The sequence below is a fragment of the Nanorana parkeri genome, unplaced genomic scaffold, assembly GCF_000935625.1.
Source record: "Nanorana parkeri isolate BGI_ZX_2015 unplaced genomic scaffold, ASM93562v1 scaffold617, whole genome shotgun sequence".
NCBI classification, from domain to species: domain Eukaryota; kingdom Metazoa; phylum Chordata; class Amphibia; order Anura; family Dicroglossidae; genus Nanorana; species Nanorana parkeri.
The window spans coordinates 569,139-596,123 of NW_017306885.1; the positions used below are offsets into that span (position 1 = coordinate 569,139).

General features: G+C 41.1%; 2 protein-coding genes across 3 annotated transcripts in view; one reads left to right on the forward strand and one right to left on the reverse strand.

Annotated features, from left to right (window-relative positions):
* LOC108792229 (ethanolaminephosphotransferase 1-like) overlaps positions 1-5,061 on the forward strand; it is a gene marked incomplete at its 5' end in the record, with an annotated part of 28,204 nt that extends 23,143 nt beyond the window's left edge. Inside the window, 2 exons of the mRNA XM_018562963.1 lie at positions 2,127-2,309; positions 4,996-5,061. Of these exons, the coding sequence (XP_018418465.1) occupies positions 2,127-2,309; positions 4,996-5,061 (249 nt within the window). The remainder of the gene's footprint in view (positions 1-2,126; positions 2,310-4,995) is intronic.
* A 7,753-nt stretch (positions 5,062-12,814) lies between these two features.
* The window catches only part of MAPRE2 (microtubule associated protein RP/EB family member 2), a 146,469-nt gene continuing 132,298 nt past the window's right edge, over positions 12,815-26,985 (reverse strand). For both annotated transcript variants that reach the window (XM_018562966.1, XM_018562965.1), the window contains exons 5-7: positions 20,670-20,806; positions 19,252-19,410; positions 12,815-13,313 (exon numbers count right to left, since the gene is read on the reverse strand). In XM_018562966.1, coding sequence (XP_018418468.1) covers positions 13,236-13,313; positions 19,252-19,410; positions 20,670-20,806 — 374 coding nt within the window. In that variant the 3' untranslated portion in view covers positions 12,815-13,235. The remainder of the gene's footprint in view (positions 13,314-19,251; positions 19,411-20,669; positions 20,807-26,985) is intronic.

Below are 26,985 nucleotides of genomic sequence, written 5' to 3' on the forward strand. Positions count from 1 at the left end.
GGTGATATTCACAGATAGTGTCCAACTCGATAAGACGACTCAGAGTAGAATTCAATGCAGTCGATTTGCCTTCTCAATACAGAGGATGTGGTTCTTTGTCATTCTTAAGGTGCCCATACACTGTACGATAATCGTACAGTGTATGGAAGGCGTGCGATCGTTTCTACTGTACGGTCGCACGTCTTCCGTCGAACAAGCAGGCTTGAAAAACAGCCGAGAATCGTACGATTCTCGGCGGGTTAGTGGCCTGCTTGTTCGACAACTACCGAACGGCCTGGTATGCGCACGCTGCCCGTTTGCAGTGATCGATCGGAAGCCCACCCCTCACTGCAGTTATCGGAAGCCCGCCCCCCAGGCGGGGCGGGCTTTCGATGATCGCAAGTACGATCTGCCTGTCCAAGATGGGCGGATGGTACGAGCTTTCAATAAGCTTACAACCATTGCAAGACAAAAGTATTGTGATGGTCGTAAGGTGTATGGGCACCTTTAGAGTGAAAAGACATTCCTATCTTTGGTTAACAGAGACTCCCTTACCTCAGAGAGGGTGATGTAGAAAGAGAGATTACAAAGCATTGCTGTAATGTTTTAGCAGAAGACTGTACCAATATACAGAAAACAGCAGGGGTGAAGTGGAAGATACCAAGTATGCACAGATTAGGCTGTAACAATGCTAATCTTACATTTGTAGCTAGAAATAAAGCATAGCACAATGAAATGCAATGTTATAGATATGCAGTGTAACTGAAACAGTAGAAATAATGACAATGACACTGGATGTGGCAGCACAAGTTCTTATACACATTTAGCATATATAAAACGCAGTGCTATAAACAGGTTCTGACAACTTAGCAGGTCACCACCTTTCTCACCACACCATCCGAGCCGGCTTGTTCTTAAGGTGGCCATACACCTTACAACCATTGTACAACTTTGTTGTCCAGACATCTCACTCTTGTTCAATTTTCTTACAACTAGCCCATCATGCACAGACCAATGTAGTTGACAATTAACGCTCGTTAGCACCGCTAACAGGCCAATTTTCATCGATCAAAAGCACAGATTTTGGTTTGAGCATGTGCAGTTTTCACCTTGAGATTTATGTTGTACAACAACGCCACTAACCTGTCAATTTTAATCCAACTAGACAAAAGTTTTCTAGCATGCTTAAAAGACAGAAATCTGCCAGTTGTACAGTAATTGAGGTTGTACACTCCCCATCAACTGGCAGATTTTTGGATGAAAACGCAATCGCAGACAAAAATCTCCAGATAATTGTAAGGTGTATGGGCACCTTTAGACCGGTGTCTTGAGCATCTCTTCCCCTCTGCGGCAGCAGTCTAAGGATCCTGGTGTCATGACACTCCATACACTGTGCATAGGCTGTGTATACACATGAGGACACCGAGAAGCAGTCCATCTGTACAGCGGAGGAGGAGACACGCTTCAGTGATGACAGAAGCAGGGAGCTGGCTCGGATGGTCTGGTGAGTATAACTTTTTTTAGCACTTTTAGCAGTTTTACTCATTTTAAAATTTGATGTGCTTTTTTTTTTTATACAATAGGCTTAATGTATTTGTTATTAATGAGTACAGTCATGACATTCTTTTTGCAAGGCATGCTGGGCTTTCTAAAAAGAGGGCACGGCTTTGCCTATATGCTTTATGGCAGACCGTGTTAGGCTTTGTTCATACTGCAGCTGTTACTGGTTACTGGTTAAGAGAAAAAAAATTGTAGTTTTATACTGAAATAAATAAAGGAAATATGTTAAAAGATTATTTTTCTTTTAGGAACCTCTAACAGGGTCATTCACTAAAGGGTGAAGGGTTTGGAGAATGCAGGAGAAGGGAACAATCTAGGACAACATAGCTGAACTGGAAAGTGAGCCGAATTGGAGAATTCTTCTAAATCAGCCATATTGTTCTAGATTGTTCACTTCTCCTGCCTTCTCCAAACTCTTCACCCTTTGGTGGATAACCCTGATAGTGTTTCACATTTAAAAAATATCCCCATGCTGGCAAAAGATCCCCATGCTGGCTATCTGGCAGAGGGTCCATATGTTGGCCTGTCTGTCAGAATGCCTTCTGACAGACCTTCTAAGAGCTAACATCAGTATCTTTATCTGACAGTGCAGGGTTATCATATGCCAGATGAGTAACACCAAGTCAGAATGTTTCCACTGGCTTCTCTGGCCACTGGCTCTTGTGGTTGGCCTGGCTGTCTCTGGATATCTTGGGACAATGGAAGAACCGACCTTGATTGCAGTCACAGCTGGTGCTACGATAGCACATGTACATTATGGAGTATGTGTGGTGAGTGTTCTTTTTTCCTTGAGATTTTTACATTCATTAAGATTGTATTGGTTTTATTTTTTACTGTGACATAAAACTAAAAAACACCATTTATATTGTTGTAGTTATAAACCAGGTATAAATTAGTTCAAAGCTACAGTTATCTGGGTCCAATGTCTGCTCGTCTCAACAGCCCAGTGTGGACAGCCATGCAGGTGGATATTGATACAGTAATGAGCCCAACGCTGGCCAGTCCTCTCTAGAATACAGCAACACATATGCTTGGCAAGCTGAGTTGGTATCTCTGGAGTGGGGAAGACATTTTTGTCCCTCTTTTAACTGATAAAAAGCAAAACCTTATTCTTAGTTTTGGATAGAGTGGGTAAGGGTTAGAACCCATGTTAGGTGTTGGAACCATACAGGGCTCTGTTAGTGGGACTTCCCCTCTGGAGAGGAGAACACCCAACAGCAACACAGACAGAAACAAAAAAAATCTTTCTTTAAGTATAGTAGAGGAAGTCTAGAACTCCAGTCAGATTTGTATTTCTGTCTGTGTCCTTGCAGATTGCAGATTTTACCTCTCTTCCTGTCTAATAAAACTGCTATCACTGAGACAGAAAATGAGGGGAAATCTCTCTAAGGCTGGGCACACACCTTACAACCATCGCAAGACTTTTGTCTTGCGATGGTTGTAAGGTACTTACAAAAACGTACAATCTGCCTATCTTGCATAGGCAGATTGTACTTGCGATGACCGCAATGCCGAACGGGCAGTGTGCGCTTGCGCACGCCGGCCCGTACGGCTTTTATCGTACGAACATGCCACAAACCCGCCGAACATCGTACGATGCTCGGCGGGTTTTCGAACATGTCCGTAAGTTTAAAGTCGTGCGACCTTACAGTAGTAGAGGTCGCACGGCTTCCACACACCTTACGATAATCGTACGATCGCGGGATTTCCCACAATTATCGTACGATTATCGTAAGGTGTGTGGGGACCTTAACTGAGCCTTGGAATGCAGTGAAAACCAGACAGGGAGGGGTTCCTTCCCCAATTTATAGAAAAGGTTTTGGTTTGCATACACTTTAATAAATGTATCATTGAGTCATAAACAAAACTCTGGTAATTCTACTCATATTATTGTCATTTAAAGCATCTGGCCCAAAGCCTTTCTTTCTTAAGAACCACGAAAAATGTGTATTGAAAACGCTCTGGTTCTTGATTAATATCTTAATAATGGTCTCTGTAGTGGTTAACCCTAACCCTAAAGGAGTCACAATTACTTGTTAGAACTGTTGTTGGGCTGCCTTTACTTGGATGCATTGCTACAATATCCAAGCAAAAATTCTGAATCATGCAAGTAATCCCACTCTGTGAATATATTAAGCCCTAAAGCAGTGGTTCCCAACCTGTGTAACCTCTGGACCCACATTTGTCCTTGATCATTAAGTTGCGACCCAAGTCACACTACAATGGAATGCACGGCATTAGGGTACTGTGCGTTCTGATGCGGGCATACAAACTGTGGGTGGGAGGTGCGTTTGGGGTACCATTTAAATGAACGGCAACGCAACACAGCTCCCACCCGAGAAAGCACGGTAGGTGCAATTGCGTGGTACAGTGCGTTAATTGCACTGTACTGTTCGATTAACACACTGTACTAGTGTGAACAGGCCCATAAAAACACTGACATAGATACACAACCACAGACACAATCTCACACACACACACACACACACACACACACACACATACAATCCGGTCCGGGCACTTCTACAGGGCACGTGAGGGAGCTGTAAGCGATGCACGTATGGATGGAGCTCCCTCGCAACCATACCCCCACCCCACCCCACCTCAAGTTGACACTTGGTAGCATATTTTGAATGGCTGCTTGGTGTAAGAATGGACGGTGCTGCGCTAGGGGGGGCTGAGAGCCTCTCACCTAGAAACGTGGAAGGCACGCTGCGTCCCACTGAACACGGGGTCGTGACCCACTTTTGGCGCACTAGTTGAGAACCAAGGCCCTAAAGGATAACCAATGGGCTTTAGTAATGGTACTAACTTTTAAATGCTCACCAACTGCAAACAAACTAAATTTGATGTTACAAGAGAAAAATGAAATGGAAAGGTCAAAAAGGTTATGGCTGACGCAGAGCCTGGGGAAAGATTGGTACAGAATATTACATGTACAGAACATGGTGGAAAGTTACAGTGAGATGTTCATTGGGACGGATGGCATAGCTGTGCATAGCAGTAGTTGTTAACTTAAGGTGCCCATACACCTTACGACCATCGCAAGACTTTTGTCTTGCGATGGTCGTATGCTTATTGAAAGCTCGTACGATCTGCCCATCTTGGACAGGCAGATCGTACTTGCGATCATCGAAAGCCCGCCCCGCTGAGGGGCGGGATTCCGATGACCGCAATGCAGGACGTGCAGTGTGCGCACACCGGCCCATTGCGCAGCTATCGGACGAGCAGGCTAGAAACCCGCCGACAATCGTACGATTCTTGGCGGGTTTTTGAGCATGTTGGTTCGACAAAAGACGTGCGACCGTACAGTAGAAACGGTCGCACGTCTTCGTTCACACTGCTCGACTCTCGTACGATCGCGGGATTTCACGTGTGTGCGTGTGTGTATAAAGTCTTTGTGTGCATCAGTTAGTTGTGATTCTTATTGTGTTTTTTCTTTTGTTTTTCTTTTAGGGAAAGCAGCTTAGCAAACACTTCCATATCTATGTTTTCTCCCTAAAGAAGCGGTATGCTGACTAAGTGAATGACATGTTACTCTACATACAGGTTATTCTATTGTACTAGATATGAAGCACTGTAACCAAGTCAATGTAAATATATATGTATATTTTTATATTCTGAAGACCTCTAGTGTGTGCTGTACAGTTGTCAGAGTGTAAGTAACTAAACCTTGGTCAGTGGAGAGTATGACGTTCTTCTAAAAATAGTTCTGGTCATTTATTACACGCTGCTTCTAGCTTCCAGGGACAGTCTCATTGTATTCTTGAAAATATTACCAAGGGCCTACCAACACGGCTCAGCATTCCCCGCTTAAATGGAATGATGAGAACTGCCATTGCTGATGTTTTCTAAGGTGCAGACTGCAGGGACGACCTCCTTACTTTTGCATTACTACTTAGTGAATCACCGACTTGTGTGGCTAATTTTACAGCCAATTAACCACTTGCTGACCGGGATGTTTACACCCCCTTCCTGTCCAGGCCATTTTTCAGTATTCAGCGCTGCGGTACTTTGACTGACATTTATTCCGTCATGCAACGCTGTACTGAAATGAATTTTATACCATTTTTTGGGGACACATAGAGCTTTTATTTTGGTGATATTTAATCACCACTGAGGTTTTTATTTTTTACTATATAATAAAAAAAGTACCGAAAATTTTGGGGAAAAAAACTGTTTTCCCTACGTTATGTTATAAAACAGTTATTATTACCCAAATTGTTGGCAAAATATAAAAGGCGGGGTCACGTTGGGTAAATAGACACCAAACATGCCAAGCTTTAAAATTGCGTGCTTCTGCGAACTTGCAAAAACTACCATACCCAAAATTGGCCATAGGTTTTAAAAGCTTTTACCGCTCATCAGGTTAGTGTCATCAGCGATTGATGGGCCGAGAAATATTGCTCTCACTGTGACGTTCACGGCGATACGTAACATGTGCGGCGTAATGGATGCAATCGTCGTTTACGCACTTAACTTTATTGCTATCACATAGGGGACGAACAAGCCTCCTTTGTGATAGCTAATTTTCAGTGACAGGTCCTCTTTATGGAGACATCAGGGGTCTTTAAGACCCCTAATGTCACCAAGGGACCCTCAGAGAAGCTGATGAAGCAAACACCTGCTTCTCTCCAGTTTCTGTACCGGAGAGTGACACTGAATGCAGGAAGTGATGTAATAAACATCACTTCCTGCATTCCGAAGAGGAGATCAGACGGAGCTTGTGTACTGATCTCCGTTTGATCTCTGGCCACAGAGCTGCTGTGCTGGTCCCAGGCTCGCGGTCGGCGGAGGGAGGAGCTGTGGCGGAGGGTGGGCGCACACACATTACAAGCGATCGGGCGTCTCTACAGACGCCCGAACGCTTGTATGCAAACAGCCATCGCCGGCTGTTTACATTGCAGGCTGATTTTCCGCTTGTGCCTGCCGCCAAGCGGTGGGCACAAGCGGGGCGGGATGGGACGTTTAAAAACGCCCACCCCCATTCAAGAAGCCGCTGTCCAGCCGTTTAATTACAACAGCCGGTGGTTAAAGATCACACAGTTATTTTTTTTTGAGAGCTACAATTGGAATTGAAAAGCTTAATATAAATAATTGTATCAAGCAGGTGCCATCTAAAAATACTTTTAAAATCTTGTCTAAATATATTTTGTAGTTGTTATGTAGACATTGGAGAGAACATATTTACTCATTACACATGCAGCCTCTACGTCCTAGATGCTGCTTGTCGATACTCTTACATTGCACTCTTAGTGCAACCTTACCGGACAGAGTCAGTGGAAAAAAAAGTCTCTAATGCTATGAAACACCCACAATGCTCATAGCAGCCAGAGACCATGTGCTTCTGGTTACATGACGTAGCTCGGGAGTAGTCTTTTTTTTATTCATTGCAACAAATAGGAATTTATTACCCAAAATAGTAATATTTAGTAGAGCTGACATGTGCCTATTGATTAATGTAAAGTTTAAATTTGAATCATCAGTTTAGGTCGGGTTCGTTTTATGGCAATGACTCACTAAGTAGAGGAGCTTGCACTGTTAAAAACAAGTTGGTTATGGCAGCGCTTATATGTTTATCACAGGAGACTACTGTGAGGCCCAGTTCAGTCTTTGCATAGTGTGAACGCCGTACCTGAGCCTATTCAATCAATGGGCTGTACACACAAACACCGCAACGTAGCTCATGCAACATTTTCAGCTGTCAGTGTGCTGCATTGTTTCCCTGCATGTTTTTGTGCATCCACACATGGGAAAACAAATTGTGCGTTTTTCTAGCTGCCTTTAGGGTGCCATTAACAGGTAATGGCACCGCAAACACCCTGCACGTTTTTTAATGCCAAATCATACACTAGTGCGTGTTCATGCAATGCCAAAGTGTGAGCAGGGACTCAGAACTTCCCCTTTAACTAAATGTCCTGATGTTCACCATCTCACTATGACCTGTAGTGTGTGTCATCCAGAGGTCATGTCGCAGCTTTGAAATGATCCTGATCTGACCTGATCTATCTATAGTAAAATGTAAACTAAAGCCGGAAGCTGCATTCAGCAGAAACGTATGGGAATTACTTACAGCAGGTTATTCATAAGTTATTTAACAATCAACATATTGTTTTCTTAAAACCAGTTCAAATATTTCCATTTTTTCTAAATATTTAACTAACTTGAAAATATTGAATGTTTCCTTACATAAAAATAAATAATAATGTAAGGAAACCCTAATACATAAAAAAAGTATTGTATAATAATGTGACACTGTTAAATGAAGGTTGTTGGAATAGCCTTAATATTGATTACCTTCGGTGAGATGGAACCACAAAAGTCGGGCATATCCTTGACTTCTAACTTTATATACAATACACAGATGTGATACATTTGTTGCTCACTTTTAATACAGTAAAAGACTTGTATATTACAATGTAGTACAAAAACACACCATAAGACATGTTAATAATGGTCATAATGCATATTAAAATGTCACAGGAAGAGGGGGCCTTTCACTTGATTTTTTTCTGATCACTGTCAAAAAGATTTTCAACCTCCAGATAAAGTGTAAAGCCCTTTCTGATTAATATTGGCTTTATCCTGGAGGTACTTTGTCAGCTTTCTTTTGAAATTAAGAAAATGAAAACTTCTGGAGGGTGGATACTTTTGTTCCCCATGGTCCCTGTGTGTGTTGTAAAGTAGTCAACACTCCAAGCTCCTGTGATGGTCTACAATCTCACATTTAGTTTACTCATTTGTATTGAGATTGTAATCCATCACGGAAGCGAGCATGGAATGGTGACTACTTAAGATACATTATTAATAGTTTTAAAGTACTTGAATGTATTTTTAAGATTTACCTCCTGAGTTTAGTGCCACTTTAAACTGGGTCAGAGACGGTTGATTACTGATTTTAATATTTAGGCACAAGGGTGCTTTTGCGATTTCCCCACGGTCTAGGTTTTGGTAAAATATTTACTGTTTCAATCTATCTTTTAGGGAAATCATCTGACCAAAGACTTCATCATTTATACATGTACCTTGAAGAAGTTCTTTGAAGCCTGAAAGTCTAAGAACCATAAGGGAGGAATCATAAAGGAGTCTGTCACTGGCAGACTCTAGACTTGATAATCATTGCAAGGGACCAATGCAGGGCTTACACAGCAATGTACATTGCAGGTTTGGTTATGGTTTACACAATATTTGTAATGAGATCATATGCAGTAAGACATAGTGACCTATCCAATCAGTTTAACTGTACTACATTTCTCAAAGCTGATTGGCTACATGGAATTACTGTACTTTCTTTGCACTAATGTTTTATTAAACAAGCCCTGTAGTCTTATAAGACATTTGGTTTAAGAATGAAAAATGTATTTAATGTTTTGTATTGGTTAAAGAATAAAGGAATGATTTGTTCAGTACATTTTCTAAAATGGATACATGGCAGACTCTTGAGTCACGTTAGAGCAGGGCATACATTTTTGGCTTTTTAAAATGAGTATTTTCAATGATAAAGGCAATTTATCCAGCAGCTATTTTACCATGAAGACAATACCTTGCTCAATTCAATAGTTTCTGTGATCATGCAAAGTAGACTGTGTGTCACTTTTCTATTTGCATCTCAGGATTCTTTATAGAAAATTATTTTCATGACAAAATGACTTTTTATATTTTCTATTAAATACTGTATCCTAACAAGCCACCACATGTGGTTACCCCACTCCTTGCTGTCTGCTGGAGTTTATGTTAAATGTGCACTGACTACAGATCATCCTACAACAACTGAAATTCAGCGACATGAAAAGTACGTATTTACCTGTAAGTTCACCCTTGGGAGCAGACCTAGAGCTGGATCGCAGCCACCAATTTATAGTGCTTCAATGTTTTGCAACCATTACCTTTGATCACAAGTCACTGTAAAGACCTACGGTATCTATTGTTCACCTTTGTTTGTTGAATGCTGATTACTGTATATAAAATGACAAATATATTGAAAGTAAAGTGCTTTATTTTGGGACCACGGCTCCATAGAGTCAGAAACGCATGCCAGGAGTTTCAGTGGTGCCTATAATGCACCTTAGCCATAATCCCAGAACTGTGTCACAAAACCTTTGAGTTCCGCTATTGAATCTAGACCATTAAATGTTGTCATGGTAGCAAGGAGACATTTCTGTGAATTTCTGGCAGTTTTCAAAAATAAGAATTGGTGCAGATGGAAAAGGAAAGATAAAACGTAATTACAAAATGGCTGACATAGGATTTTGATATACTTTTAAATGAAAAGCATGCCGTATAAATCCAATCCACTCCAAGATATGTAGCATCTATGTATTCATATTACAATTATGTTGGATAATTGTAACATTAATCCCAGAGGTTTTAAATGAAACTAATGACTGAACCATTTCCCTTACCCCTGGGATGAGCAGTAAGGGCCTCACTGTGTGTATCCTGTTTGATCAGATGTTTGTAATAAGCCACTAAGCAGCTCCCATTCAATGGGATTCGGTTTTACATTGGAAAATATCAAGCAGCTTAGGAACCATAGACACAGAGCTGTCTGGTGGCACATTTCAGACTTTGTAGTTGAAAATCACATGGACAAGACATTAGACTGAAGTGTGGATCATACTATCAGGCCTGCATGTGATATGATGGCAGCTTAAGCATGGATTATGTCACCATAAAGATGTCTCCACAATGCACAAGTTCTATTGGAAAACTGGAACCTTCCATAGGAGATGTTGGACGGTCATTAAAAGACTATGGATGACCATGAATAATGAGAGAACTTTTTTCTACTAGGATACCACAGCTGCTGCATCCTGGGAACTTACCAGCTTCATACTCCTTGGAGAAGACGTGCTACATAGGCCTACTGTAGTTTAACCAGGAGTCAGTTATTGACTTAAGAATATTATCCAAAGTTCTGCATTGCTTTTAAAAATGTGTTCAGAATTCATACATCATACTCCAAGCATTACATTTCTCCAAGAAAGCCAATCTCTATGTTCATAATTGGGTTGTGTTTTATTAGTCATATGATTACTTAGACTGAAGCCCCGTTATCAAGCCGTTCTTCTTCCTTCATAATTTAACTCATTTTATTAGACAAAATGCATCTTAAAATGAATCCGGAGGTTCTAATAACAGACAAACAAGTTACAATTTGCACCCAAGTTGAATAGTTGGTAAAATTGGCATTTTTTTATAACATATACTTTTTTTATTAAATATGTAAAAAGATAAAACGCAAGTTATTCACATATTCATAGACAAAAAAACCTACTCTATCATGCGACAAGTTGTGTGGATGGTAAAATGAGTGTGATACATCCAAATAAGACTCTTTCCATCTAATCAGGACTTCATTACCTGTCTATTTATATTTAACAATACATATGTTTACATTCCTTACAGTTTACATTTCATATAGAACTTCTTTTTTTTTTTTGTATGATGTGCTACTCATTAAAAGAGAAAAGAAACAAAATACTGAAATAATGAGAAAAACTTAGCCATGAAATATACAGCAGTACAATCCAAAGAAGACTGTCACACTTACTTTAAAAATGTCTATACCAATTGACCAGCTTCCTTAAGGCTGGTTTACAATATTGGCATCCATATGGTGTTACCAATTGCCACCTACAACCCCTTGGGGCAGCCATTTAGGAGCAGAGTGTTTGTGACCATTATCGGTTCTATATGTGTCCACACTGTAGCTCACAAAGTGGTTTCCATGAAGTCTCTAAGTATTGTCAGTGTTTTTTTATGATACCACAGGCTGTATCTTTAGTAAAAGTGGTTTAGCTCTTGAAATGGTTTGCCCCAGCCAAGCAATTTTGTTCAGCCAACAAAACAGATTTTTTAATAACAGTTTAGGGAACTGCTTGGTGGTAACCTATGACAAGAAGTCCCATACCAGGCTTTAACAATGAACGCTGATCTGTGACTAGTGACCTTAATTTACTGCGTACCACTCTTTGCGACCTGTTATTAAAAAAGGCTTCAAAAATGTCTTCCTAGGCTGCGTGAAGAGAACAATGCACTTTAAAGCTGCTTGTGTAGTCTTCTATCCCTTTGATACGCCATTTGTTATTAGAGGTAGTATATGAATGGGAAAGAATACATTGTTATTGGTGATATTGTGGATTGCAGCTCATTAATACTGCATTCAGATAACTACAGTGCATTACTATTGCTTTGTAAGCATCATATGATATTGCCACTGATATAATATTTGTGTTACTGCCGTGAACGTTTGGGAAGATGAGGAAGAGGAAACTGAAACCGTCCTGGTAGAAGTGTATTTGTTTCTTTTAGTGTAACTGTCTATCTTCTGTTATTATAGTGCTGTGCTGTTGTTACCGTTATTTGGAGGGACCCTGGCAGTAAAAAGAATAAAACAGTGATGGGTCTTACTATGTGATCAAGCTGGTCTCATCTCAACAATGATACTGAGAAAAAGGCTGGTGCTGGATAGATCTCATAAAACAGCGAATAATGTTGCTTTGTAGCCAAGATAGATACCAAATGTCCATAATAAGCACACAGATCTCTGTGAGATGACCATTCAACGTGACCCAATAGTAACACTTCCCTAGATAAAAACTCAACTATTGTGTGAACTGCAGTTGGCAACTTGCTAATTCAACAATAACAAAATAGAAAAGCAATAAACACTTACAAAAATATTAATATAATATGCATTTTATCCAAAAAAAGTAAAATAAGAAACAAAAAAAGCTTTATGTTCTGGTGAGCGTCATGTTTAGGAATGTAATATCGTATGCACTTCTCAAACTCAAGGTATTTCCTGCATAGGATAGAACAATCCTCAAAGTATGGAAGACCTAGAAAGCAAACACTTTCCCTTGCAAGAGTCAGCCGAGCTAATCCGCAGAGCAAGAAAGAAATCTGGGTGTTGCCCATAGCAACCAGCCAGATTCCAACTGTAAAATTTCTAGTGCAGAGGTGTAACCTAATTGGTTGCTTTGAGCAAACATTTCTCTTCACCCTTCTAAGTCTTTATAATATGGCTCCAGTCCTCCTGCAGTGTATGGTGACAGGGAGACAAGTAAACGTTAATATAATATACAGCATATATTGGTGGCACACAGAACTGCATCTTCACTGATGACATGACCTTTATCTCATGACTGCATTTTAGTCCAATGAAGGGAAAAACTAACAACAAAGAAACATTCCATCTGCTTTCTATTTCTCCTCTCTCTCCTCGCTTTACTCATCAGCTTTGTTTGGTTTGGGACTTGTGAAACATTTGTTTTATGACTTTGCACGTTTACATTCGTGATACGTGGTAGTGACACTTCTTAATCATGACATGATTATATAAATATTCTACGATATTACAATTAGAAGCAAGCAGTTGGAAAACAAGGAGATAGCTCACTTACAAATAAATAAAAAAATAAGGGAAAAGATCTGAAAACAATCTGAAACAGTCAAGTGTGACAAGCTGCTGCCGAGTAGCCCCCTGCCCTTTCCTTTTAGCTTGGGCCGGAATACAAGCTCTGTAAACACGTCTTGGGGAAGTAACTGGTACAGAATGCAGTGGTTGGCTGGCACTCACTATAGTACATTACATGGTACAGGTGTGCCGATTGTGACTGGCCACACATTGCTCTCCTGAAAGAAAGTCCCACGTGAAATGACAACAGTGAGGGGGATGAAAGGATCGGTGGTCAGTATTCGTCTTGCTGCTGTGGATCCTCCTGAACGTGGTCATGTTCATCACCTTCATGTTGGTCTGTGTGGCCTTCCTGTAATTAAACAGAAACATTATGTTCTTCCAGTTCAGTACTTCACTGGATGCAATACTACAATTGTAGTCTCACTGTTCTGGACAATGGATAATCCACAACCATAGGCTGGACACTGGTCCACCAAATTCAAACAGAATGATCCTCTATTCTGGGAGTGTACAGAAACATCCAAGAATGGGGAATATTAGCAGGGAAGCCGTCTCCATGCTTCTTATCACTGGATGACGAGAGAACATAGAGCCGGCTTTCTGGCCATTCAGGAAGCTGGGCGCCGTGTAACGATGCAGCACCCGGCTTCCTGATTGGCCAGCTTCCCAACCAATCAGTGACAAGGGAGCATGGAGGCGGCTTCCCGGCCAATCAGGAAGCCGGGCAGCGTGTAATGACTCGAGTACTCGCCCAAATACTCGGCATCGGCACCGATACTAATATCGGTGCAGTGCATCAACATTTTCAAGATGCAATCAAAATATTAAAGAAAATCTCCAGGAAAACATTTTAACCCTTGCAATGCTTGGGTAGTCCCTCTGCAAGGGTTAAGAAAAATGTTTTTCCTGGACATTTTCTTTAATATTTTGATTGCATCTTGAAAATGTTGATGACAAGGTGTGCTACCGTTCAATCAAAGGACTGTCTTCTGTGTGGCCACTTTAATGTCTATTTACCCTCACCTAAATACAGCACGAGTACTTTCCTTTTCTCTATCGGAAAGGGAACTCTCAGATAACGGTTGTGAAGAGATTTAGGAAATCTCTTTGTGTAATAATGAATGTTTCCTATGATCACAGGCGCTCATTACCACATCTCTTCTTAGACTGACAGTCACAATTCTTAAACTAGTTGCTTTTATCAAGCCGTGTATAACCTGCAGCGCTGTAGCTTCATTACTATGATTGGACATGTGTTTATATTCTGCACTATTTGCATGTAGTTTGCATGTGTGTTATTCAGTACTCCACCTTCCTTCTACATTCCAGGATTATACCGGCATACTGGCATTGTTTTTATGAAAGGGCATTTGGCTTGTAAGGACCACTGAGAAATCGCCTAATTTCAATAGGTTCTTAATATGTGGTTCTGTGAACGTGTGTGTAAACTATATTTCCTATTCATTTTAATTTACCTCCCATATTGTATCATAAACAAATTGCTGCAGTGTACGAAGAAACCAAATCTAGACATACATCCCCATCTAGTGGCCAGAGGAGGTAATGCAGTTTGTAAACAAAGCTGTATACGAGGGGTAGGCAGCCCCAGCACTCCAGCTTTTAGGGAACGTCAAGAACTAACAGCCACAGACATCACTCGCAGAGGCATAATGAGATATATACAGGTGAAACTCGAATAATTAGAATATCGTGCAAAAGTCATTGCAGTAAGTGCTGTAAAAGGGGCCCAAACCAAGTACTGAGTACATATGCATGCTTGTACTTTTCAGAGGTCCGATAATGTTCTATGTACAATCCTTGTTTTATTGATTGCATGTAATAATCTACTTTTTTGAGGTTGTGGATTTGGGGTTCTTGGGGTTTTCATGAGCTGTAAGCCATAATCATCACAATGATGACAAATCACGGCTTGAATTATCTTGCTTTGCATGTAATGAGTCTATCTCATATATTAGTTTCACCTTTTAAGTTGCATTAGTGAAATAAATGAACTTTGCACGATATTCTAATTATTCGAGTTTCACCTGTATTTGCACCACAGCTGGAGTTCCAAGGTTGCCTACCCATGTTATATAATAATTTGGTATGGTCTAATTATTTCCGGTGCTGGATTCATTTAGGTTTTGCCTCTAAACAATTGAAATAGGTTTGGATTCACTGTCTGGAAATTATCATACAGTCTGAGAGTCAGAGAATAACAGCATCTAAAGAACGCCTCTCACAAAGGTAATAATGCTTTGTGACTGATCGGTAGCAGAACTCAGACTGTTTTAATGTACAGTAGCTCTGCATAGATGTAACATTGTCAGTCTGATATTCTCAGGTTGTATATATATTGGGTAATGTGCACAAGACATTATACATAACTAATGAATAGCACTTGATGTGTGCAATCTATGACATTTTCAGTACAAACCACAAACAAATTCATGGAAATACAAAGAAAATGTCCGTACTGAACATTCATTAGGGTCACATAATGTCATAATAATATGTATTCAGCTTTTGCTGGCTAAAATTACAGAAACCCTTGCACTTTGCATTGACTATAACTGACAATACAGGCAATGCAAATTATGCTGCTATGATCTCATACTAACATGCACAGCGAAGACACTCGCATCCATCGACAGCATATTCCATCGTACACTCTAGGTGAAAGATTTATTTGCAAAGCTTTGGTCTTAGTAGAGCATTAGGTGCTTTTTAAGTGCTATGTAAGAACACTGCTAGCAGTAATAATGCTTTCATAGAAGCCTCTAGAAGAGATAGAAACCTCTAGACTCTAGAAGCTAAAACCAAATCTTTTATACAGAAAAATCTAAGTGCAGAATCTGTTCTATATAAGAATACATAGAATCAATATAAATAATCTCTAACACACAAAAACTTTTCTCAGCCAACCTGAAGATGTTGAAATGTTGGAGCAAATTCATAGCTGACTGAAGGCTTAACATGATTAGACCTGGTGTAACAGTGCAGAGGATGATCAAGAAGTAGAATCCAATTACCTACTGCCTTAGGTTTGTGGTGACCCTGTAATATCCCCATATTGTTACATCTTGCTGTGTTGTGTGCTTCCACACTAACATTCTGGACTATACTGTACTACCTTTCATTACTCAGTCCTTGTAGTAAACCTTAATGTATAGTCTGTTTTCTTTCGGTAAATATGTGATAACAGTATTTGACCGCCTTGAGATTCTTCTGTCTGTTTAGGGCGAGTAATAAGTTACTGCAGTACGAGTGATTTATATTTGTTATTGCAAACGATCAGGGTTATTCACAAGAGGGTGAAGGGTTTGGAGAAGGCGGGAGAAGGCGGGAGAAGTGAACAATCTAGGACAACATAGCTGATCTGGAAAGTGAGCTGAATTGGAGAATTTTTCTAAATCGGCTATTTTCTCCTAGATTGGTCACTTCTCCTGCCTTCTCCAAACTCGTCACCCTTTAGTGAATAACCCTGATAGTGTCTAGGTTGTATTGGAATACATAGACAACCATAAGTATATATTACAGCTTGTATGTAGGTTCAGGTTTACCACAACAAATTGGTGGGTAAAATTATAAGTTTTCTAACATTCAAATAAAACCTATATGGCTGATATGTTATTATATTGCTTGTATAAGTCTAATGCACAGTTTGTATCCAACTGAGAATGGGAATGTCAGTACTGGAACAGTAGGGCTTTTTTTTCGCAGTGTATAACAGTGTCATTCTAACATGTTGGCACTCGAGGTTTATCTTTACTTCACTTTTAAGTTTACAGGAGAGAGAAAAGGGTACCGCAAAGACCTCATCAGTAGGTTGATACCCACACAAAAAAGTATGCTGCCGACAGGGAGCATTTCTAAGTATACAGATATACATTTAAAATGTGGCAAGGGCCAGGAAATCATTGTGTATTTAGCCATTTTCTTGGCATTGTAACCTAAAAGCAAGCAAACCCCTTGCATACTAGTTTACTGTGACACTGCGACTTGGACTCCTGTACAGTTGCCAGTCATGACAGCCAAGCACAGAGGTTTTCATTTTCAGAAGTGGGAGGAATTTGTAGCTGAAGTGACTAATCTGCCCTTCAGCAGATGATTGTCTTCCAGCAGCAATATTATAATAATAATGGCGAGGATCTGGCCAAGAGATGGAATTCACATTCCAACCACAGTCAGCAGGGAATATCTAGTTTTATTCTCTCTTTTAATCATTTCTGTATACAAGAAAGGCTCTCATTCTGAATTATTCCTCTGAAAGATCATATGAACATTTCTTAGGCAGGGTTCTCACAGACGTCAGCTTATAACTGTTCAGCATCTGCAGAAATATCCGAAAGCTTTGAACAGATTTGTTCCAGCTCCAATCTTGGGGTTCTAACACAGATCAGAGTTGGTTGTTGCTTTAAACAAGCTAAGGAGGTGAGTGGTGTATTTAGGGTATGGAACATGCCCTGGGCACCATTTGAAGGAAAGGGGGGAGGGGAATGCTGCTCTGTGGCCCTTACACATCTCCCCACCCGGCTCTTACCACGATGGGATGCTCTGGACAGCATCCTGCCCAACTGGGCAGGACGCCAGGGGTGCAATTTCTAGTAGATATGCCTCTGAATTAGGCCTACACAAGCAGTTAGCAAGCTTCAAGCAACGCAGAGAGCCTGCTGTAGCCACTAATAGTTTGTTCAAGTGGCAGCTAGTCCTGCCATTAAAGCAAACCCATGAGAAAGAAGTAAGGGATTCGCCACTGCAGATTCCCCCCCCCCCCGGCTGGATTTACAGTGCTCTGGTGAATTCAGCACGCTAGGTAATGCACATGTGTAGGTGTGACCGGGCCCATATACCTTTCCCTTTCACACTAAACTGCATTGCATTGATGTGAATCGGCCTTTTAGCAAATAACAGGCGTTCAACTTACAATGCATGGGTTTTGCTGCATGAAAACATCACTACCTAGTAGGCCCCTGCCCTGAGCAATTATGTTGCTAATGATGTCTGAAAGGTCTGTTCTTCTGTCCCACTTACTTATTCCAGTGATTCACCAGGTAGTGAAGCCAGGATCATGGTGCTCAAAGGCAAATGTACTAAAATTACTAGAGGTGCACCGAAATGGAAATTTTTAAACCGAAACGAAACCGAAATAAAAAAAATTGTCAGGCCGAAACAAAAAATTAACTAAAAATTAAATTAAACTAAAAATTAAATTAAATAATACATTTTAATATTTTATTTGTATTTATTTTTTTTATAAACTTTTATATTTATTTATTAATTCATTTCTTATTAAATATTTTTATTTTTTACATTACTTTTAGGGACTTCAGGCAAATATTGGGGGTCTAAACAGAGCCCTGATATTTCCCTTTTAAAATAGAAAAAGAGATTGAGGACACAGAGTACTCAATCTCTTTTTCTGCAGGCCGTTATCAATGAACAGGAATTCTCTAGGAGTGTTCCTGTTCATTGATAACTTGAGAACATGGTATGTTTACTATAACTACAACTATAAATGAACAGGAGGTGATGCAGATCACTTCCCATCCATTCATAGTTGAGGATATAGTACACATACCATGTCCTCAATTATCTACAAACACTCAGTGATCACAGAGTGTCTGTATATTGCTCTCCTCTCTGACACGCTGTCACAGGAGGCTGAGCGAGCGGTGTGGGAGGAGAGCTCAGCCTCCTGTGACAGTGCGGCCTGTCTCCGCCCACCCACTGCTCTGCCGGACTGTGATAGGAGGCTGAGCGGTGAGGGAGGAGAGACGCCGGACGCTCACAGCCCTCTCCTCCTGCAGCACTAGTCCGGCTGTCACTTTCTCTCCTCTCCACTGGGACACAGAGCAGCGCCCACCGGGGAGGAGAGAAAGAACAGATGCGCCGATGTATCGGCACCAAAATGGCACTTTTGGCGTTATCAGTGCATCCCTAAAATTATGTACTATTGTTTCTGCAGTGTTCTTAAAGCTGTGAAAATTGTTTATTCAAAGTAAACGGAGCCCCACTCTTGCCATTAAATACACTAAATGCCTTGTATGTTTCAACACTGCAAATAAAGCTTGACGATTACTGCAGGTCTCTCCTTGGGCAATGATCGATTTATATAGTCCTGCAGTAGCCCCACACACTCATAGTTTAGGGGATAACAGTAAGTACCGGTAATCACTGCTTAGGAGGCATCTGGTGATGTGTGCTGCCCCGCGAACCTGCTTTTTTTGGAGGAAAGGATATAGGCTGGGCATGATGGCAATGTGTTTTTATAAGCATACACCTACGTGATCATCTGTAGAGTACAGGACATCCATTAACCTCTGGACAAGGTCATCACCCTCTTGTCCATGTTCTTGGCAAAGAAGTTCAATTTCCCTCAGCTTTCCAAAGTAGAAATCTCGCTCCTTCTCCACTCCTTCAAGAGCAAGCTTTAATGAATGCACCTAAAGTAAAAAGTGGGTAAAAACATGTTTCAATTAGCATACATAACAAAAAATTATATATACAAATATATTAAAATGGCTTTATGTTGGATAGAAGAGATCAGGGTTTGAACAGACTTGGATGTGGATTCCTGAGATTTTCCAGTTTTAATATTATTAAAGCATGAATGGTTAGATTTACCCATAAACATTAAATGGCCACCATCTACAACCTGTGATTTCATCAGGTTGGGGAGGCAGCTTTGCAGTCTAGAAGATATCAATGGTCATTAAAGACGCACATATATTTTTGTAGGCATCAGCTGAGATCTTTTATGTGCTCCTAACAAAGAAATTATCTATGAAGACTATAGGTAACTATAACCTTTTTATTTTAAATGGGTATTACCTATTCAGGTTCTGGCTTTTTTACTACTTTAAACAGTCTTGGTGTATCAATGCCGCAGTTCCAAACAGACGGAAATTACTCAGCTTAAAGCCAAAACTTGTTTTTTTTTAGATTTAGATGGAGTCCCCACCTGTTTCCTCATTGTGGGACTGATTTTCTCTTCTTGCAACCACTGTCACCAGAATTGAAGGTGAGGGAAAATCCAAATTTTTAAATTGTCACCAGAAGATAAAGGGGACATCTTCCAATGGGTTCTGGTGACAACTGCATAAGCGGGCAATTCCCTAACTCTGGAAAGATGTACTCTTCCTTCCAATTGTATCTACAGGGCAGCAAGTGAAGGGAAATCTCCCCATTGGGACAAAGGTGGAACAAAAATAACTGACAAAGGTTTTAACCCTTGCCTACTCTATTTAAAATGAAACAAATGTGTTTAAGATATACTTTAAAACAGTACTCGAGTTTCCCCCACAGCATATGCTTTCAGCTGGGCTGAGCCGCTCCGCCACTGTACGGGCTATTGTGAATAACCCGTACAGCAGCCCTTCAGTTCGACTGAACCAAAGGGCTTCGGCGGCCAAAGCTAAGGCTGTATCCTTCCGCTCAATAGTGAATAACCCATTAGGTATATAGTCTAGATTTGACAAGTGCTGTGTTTAGACAGATCTGTTCAACACAGTGCTACTGTGTATGGCCTGGAGTTTATCATGATACAGCAAAAAGTTTAAGAAGCCCTCATCTGAGGACCTTACTCACATACATGCAGGGCTTTATAGTCTGTAATCTGAATGGATGTTGGTCTCACATTGAGCTCAATCAGGTGATGATCGGCATTTAGCTCTTCTAGTTCCGAATATAGAGACTGTATTACCTGTTCATTAAGATGTACAACTTGTGATTCCAAATCTTTGTCACTTTTTCCTGAAGAACTCGGAGCTGCTTTTTTTGCAGATGACGGACGAGATGACGTGGAACCTGGTTTTGCAATTGGACTTGATCTTGCAGCACCTAGGGGGAAAAAAACAGAAATGATACTATGTTAAAAAGTCATAGCAGTAACACAATTTTGCATATAAACTAGCATGTACAAATGTCCTAAAGTGAACCAAACAGTGACATTTGGCATGCAGCAATGTGTGCAACAATAACCCCAGACCATGTTTTACCATGTACTGAGAGGATGCTACGGAAGAAAACACAAGAAAATGAATCTCACTATTGACTATCTTGTGTATTCCATCTTTTCCTACAAATATACACTTGATGTTCAAATTTTTAAGTTTTGGTGTTAGTCAGCGCAATATCGCTCTCTACTGTGGGATGAAAATGCAGCTCAGGTTTTATTTTACAATGAATTACTTTATACATCTTCATCACCAGGCCTCAGGGGATGCTCAGCAGTCTGCATGTGTCAAAGGCCCTGACAACTATGTGTACATTGACTTGGGGCAAGCTTAAAAGTACTCTCAAATATTAGATAATTATTACCTAACTGCCTACTGATCTGTGTGAATACTTGTAATGGGGTATTCCTCTATGCTGCCTCTGTGCTATTTACACACCTATAGCCTAATTTCTGAGATGAAAAGAGGAACATCATTAAGTAGGAACATTGTTTAACCTCTTGCCGTCCGCCCGTAGTAAAAAACGGATGGACGGCACTGCTGCATTTGCGGGTTGCCGTCTCCAGACGGCAATTTTTTTCTGCTCGCGCGCGCCCCCTAGCGGGCACGCACGGGCAGAAAAGACCCGACCATTAAACACACCCGTTACCGGGTGTTTCACATATAGGCGATCAGCGGGTCCATAGCCCGCCGATCGCCTATATGTAGCATGACGGAATAAATGTCAGTCAAAGTACCGCAGCGCTGAATACTGAAAAATGGCCTGGATGGGAAGGGTGTTTAACACCGCGGATGTCAACTGGTTAAGCAAAATATTTACCCTTACCATACTCTTGGTGATACCCAATCATTTCAGTAAACTATTGGTCATACATACGTAACAAACAAAATTACTTGGCTTCTGCAGACATCTACAATGGTCAATAACACTTAAAAAATAACGTAACCATCAAAGAAAAAAACTGCAGTATGTAGAATCTCATCATGCGACAACATTAAAACAGGTAACTATGTGATTTATAAAGGTCAGTATTAATATTTCCCCTTAACTGGTGCGCCAAAAACAATCAATAATGTACAGGGTATATAAAGCCAAGCACAATAGATAAAAAGAGTTTTGGTAATTAAAGAAATGTATTTACACCGATTAGCCATAACTTTATGACCACCCGCCTAATATTGATTAGATCCCCCATATGCTAACAAAAGAGCCCTGACCTGTAGAGGTATGGACCCCACTAGAACTTTGAAGGCATGCTGTAGTATCTGGTACCAAGCCATCAGTAGCAGATCCTTTAAGTTCTGTAGGTTGCAAGGTGGAGCCTCCATTGATTGCACATATTTTTCAAGCACATCCCAAGCTCGTTGTTGTGTTCCTTAAACCATTCTTTAATCATTTGCAGTGTGGCAGGGTCCATTATCGTGCTGAAAGAGGCCACTGCCAACAGGGAATACCATTCCCATGAAGGGGGGTCAGCAACAATGTTTAGGTAGGTATTACGTGTCAAAGAAATATCCACATGAATGGCAGGACCGAAGGTTTCCCAGCAAAACACTGCCCAAACAGACTACTGATCTGTGTGAATACTTGTAATGGGTCAAATATTCCTCTATGCTGCCTCTGTGCTATTTACACACCTATAGCCTAATTTCTGAGATGAAAAGAGGAACATTATTAAGTAGGAACATTGTTTAACCTCTTGCCGTCCGCCCGTAGTAAAAAACGGATGGACGGCACTGCTGCATTTGCAGGTTGCCGTCTCCAGACGGCAATTTTTTTCTGCTCGCGCGCCCCCTAGTGGGCACGCACGGGCAGAAAAGACCCGACCATTAAACACACTGCCTCTGCTGGCTTTCCTTCTTCCCATAGTGGATCTTGGTGCCATCTCTTCCCCACTTCAGTGACGCACATGCACCTGGCCATCCACATGATGTAAAAGAAAACATGATTCATCAGACCAGGCCACCTTCTTCCATTGCTCTGTGGTCCAGTTCTGATGATCATGTGCCCACTGTAGGTGCTTTTGGCGGTGAACAGGGGTCAACATTGACACCCTGACTGGTCTGTGGATATGCAGCTCCATATGCAAAAAACGTGATGCACTGTGTGTTGAAGAACCTTTCTATCAGAACCAGCATTAACTTATTCAGCAATTTGAGCTACGGTAGCTCCTCTATTGGATTGGACTACGTGGGCCAGCCTACACTACCCATGTGCATCAATGAGTCTTGGCGGCCCATGACCCTGTTGCTGGTTCACTGGTTTTCCTTTCTAGGACCACTTTTGATAAGGCCTGATTACTGTGGACTGGGAACATCCCACAAGAGCTGCAGTTTTGGAGTTGCTCTGACCCAGTTGTCCAGCCATCACAATTTGGCCCTTGTCAGAGTTGTAGATGAAAAGCTCCATATTTGTTGTCAAGGGTTCATGCCATCTTTTCTTTGCCTTATTAAATGAAGCCCCAAGTTAAACATGTAGCCTAAACATAGGGAACACTTTCTGGAACATGCATTCTCCTTTATATCCACTGTGCTAAGCAATATGTCTCCGTACATTTGGCTATTTACTCACTTCTCTTTTGATGTCGGGTAACATTACACATAAAAAAACTGAAGTATGTTTGTAGCTCTGCTCAGTTTTCTGAAGCTCGAGGGAAAGCATGACCTTAAAAGTAACATCTTTGTGGAGATCTCCTGAGTTCAGTGAAAAAAAGAGCTGCACATAGGACTGCAGCCAGCAGCTTATACGGTATGATTTCATCAGATTTTGGTTTACAATAGTAAACTGATTTTAAAACAATTCTCGCAGTGTCTGTTTTTGGATTAGCGAATTGTTCTTTAAGGTGTTTATTAGCATTTGTAATTGAATGGACTGTAATACAATAATTTTGGTTGCTCACATCCAAATGTACAGTACATGCAAATTCAATATTTTATCATTTTTTGCCCAATATAATATTTTCCTGTATGATTATAGCGCCTCATCCACTGAAATACAGCTGTAAACCCTCAAAGGGATAAATCGCTTACAATCTATGCTGCTCCTTGATGTTTGAGGGCTTGTTCACATCATGTCCGGACCAGATCTGGAGCAGATCTGCAAACATAGTGCAGTGCGTTTTGTATGTGTTTTCTTATGAGTTTTAAAAACAGGATGTCTTGCTGCACTCCTAACCAGAGTAACCCCGTCATTCTGAGCCTGATGAAGGGGACCCCCTGCGGCCCCGAAAGCGCTTGTGTATTGGATGGCAATGTGCCATTAAAATGGATCATTGACTAACAAAAACTGGTGTGCTGGTGACATTATTCCTTTATTCTTATGAGTTTTGGTGCATTTTTTAACTTAAAATATTTGATGAGTTTACATGCGTTTTGGTGCGTTCCAGACCAGAAAAAATAGTGCATGCAGCATTCCCTTACCCGGAATGGACAGTACGGGTGTCAACAGAGCCCAGAAATACCATAGGGATGCATTTAAGGTGAGGACAAAAACGTTTCTGGTTCAGATCTGGTCTGAACATGGTGTGAACAAGCCCTGGAAGTTTTAGCTCCCTGAAGATTGAACAGGTCCCCTGAGCACTGGCCCTGATATCCTGTTGTTTTAGGGCCGGTTCACACCAATTCCAGTGTGTTCCAGCACGGATCCAGTGTGTTCCAGCTACTGGAACACACTGGATCGCATACTCTAAGGCTCCCTGTGTTATGGACTGTGTTCTGGTCTCGTGCGATCACAAAAAAATAGTACATGCACTAATTTCTGCGATCGTGCTGGACCACAACGCGGGCATTACTGTGCCATGGGTTCTGGGGCAGGCGACTGCGCGCGGCTGCAGTGCCATTGACTTGAATGCACCACCAAGCCCCCTTCCACCCCAGAAAGCAGAGAGCCTTACAGTATGCGACCCAGTGCATTCCAGCAGCTAACCATGCTGGAATGCACTGGAATTGGTGTGAACCGGCCCTAAAACAGGATATCAGGGCTAGTGCTCAGGGGACCAGCTGAATCTACAAGAAACAAACTTGGGCTTGTTCACACCATGTCTGACCCGTAGGGTGGCTCCTTTCCCTTGCAGGGTCCTATCGAGTCACCCTTATGTGTGCTAGTATGCTCTGCTTGTCTCCACAGGCACAGCAAGGCAAACCATGCACTGCACAGGAAGTTCAGGGAAGCAGAGATGAGAGAGTTGGAGCTAACTGTACAGAAACATGAAAAGTGTTTGGGCTAGAAGGTAAAGAAATACTTTGCTGGGCGATGTATATTTGTTTGATCAGGATTCATTATTGAAATAAAATGTAAGTTCAATATTACTTTAAGTAAACACACAAATCCAACACTAAAGTAGACTTGCATAATTGGGCTTCTTAAATAAGGTAGTGCAAAGAGAAATTAATGTAGTAACCCATAGCAACCAGATGTTATCTTTAACTAGATCAGTGAAAGGTAACTGCTGGCGCGTTGCTATGGTTACTGCCCTTTGCATTATTAAATATGACCATTATATCTTATGACTAGTATAATGACAGATTCAGATTTAGCGAATACACATTTCATATATTCAGATTGTACATCCTTCTCACAGAAGAGTGACCCAAACATGCCTGGCTTTCTGCCAATCTTATTCCTCCCTTTCAAGCAGTAGGTGCTTATTTTTAGCAGTGCCTTAATCTAGTGGCATTTTCCAGACACTGAATGAGTCATCAGGCTCCCACACTGTACCTTTGGGGAGGGAGAAGAACACGGTACCATCTTCAGAAAATAGCATTTTCTGAATGCACAGCAAGACATGATTTTGTTTTTATATTCAGCCCCTTTATGTGAGTTTAACGTGAAGTCACAAGTGTATATATCGATCTAAAGAACCAGGCTGACGATAAATGCAACAAGCCAAACATCTGTTATCAAGACAGCTTGTGCCACTTCATAAGACAGAAATTGTTAAATCTGCAAATGTTTCACCCTAAATAACCTTGCAATCACATTTACATTCAAGAAAAAAAAAGGACCTTTGCATGAATGGCACCTAAAATGTGGTCAGATCCAGAAAATACATTACTACAGTATATAATAGACACACCAATGTATGCAGTCATAGTTCTACCGATTAAGGAAAATATGTGTATGTCCAGACAAAACTCTTTTCGTAGTTTTGGATAGAGTGAGATATGCGTTGTCAGGTTTTTTTAATGCTCTCTGCTGTACTGTTAGAGATATATACACCCACTTCATGTCCTGACAACAACGTTTTACCAGACAGGTAGGTAAGGGAACTCCCCAATAAAAACACAGACATAAATAAAAGGCCCCTGTCATTTTTTTTTATTTGTCTGCGTCCCTGTTGCAGATGTCCTCATACTTTCAGTGTCCGTCTGTCTGGTACAACCGTTGCCTGCAGGACAGTAAGTAAATGTGAATTCCCCCCAGGTAGCAGTAAAAACCTGAGAGGGATCCAATACTTTCCCACTCTATCCATCCGCAGAAACCTTTTTTGGCTAGACATAGACTTTAAGGTTCTTGATGGAAAAGCTAAGTGAACCACTGAAATAATGGCATCATGAAGAGAGACAAATCTTGAGGAATTAGAATCATGAACCATTTCACCATAAACAGACATTTCAGGAGACCTTAGAACAGTGGTTCTCAACCTTTCTAGGGCCGGGACCCCTTGGTAACATTTGCCAAGTTGTGGTGACCCCCAACGGTAACATTTAGGGATGACGCGGCTGCTGCAGCAACATCTGGCGGCGTGGCGTGAGAACTGACACTGCTGCGCTAGGAGAGGGCTGAGGAGGACTCTCAACTAGCACAGCAGAAATCACACAGCGACCCACAGGTTGAGAACCACTGGTGTACGCCGTCAGAATAATAAAATAAAAAAAACCACCATAGGAATGCATAGCTAGATTCCTATTGGCTCTTTCACTCTGCAATAGCAAACTAGTTATTGCCCCCGCTCTCTACTGCTGTCAATCACTAGAAGAGGACCTGATGGGGAACTGCAGGTCCCCCTCTGCTGATTTGCAGCAGCAGAGGGCGGGTGCAATAGCTAGTTTGCTATTGGCTAT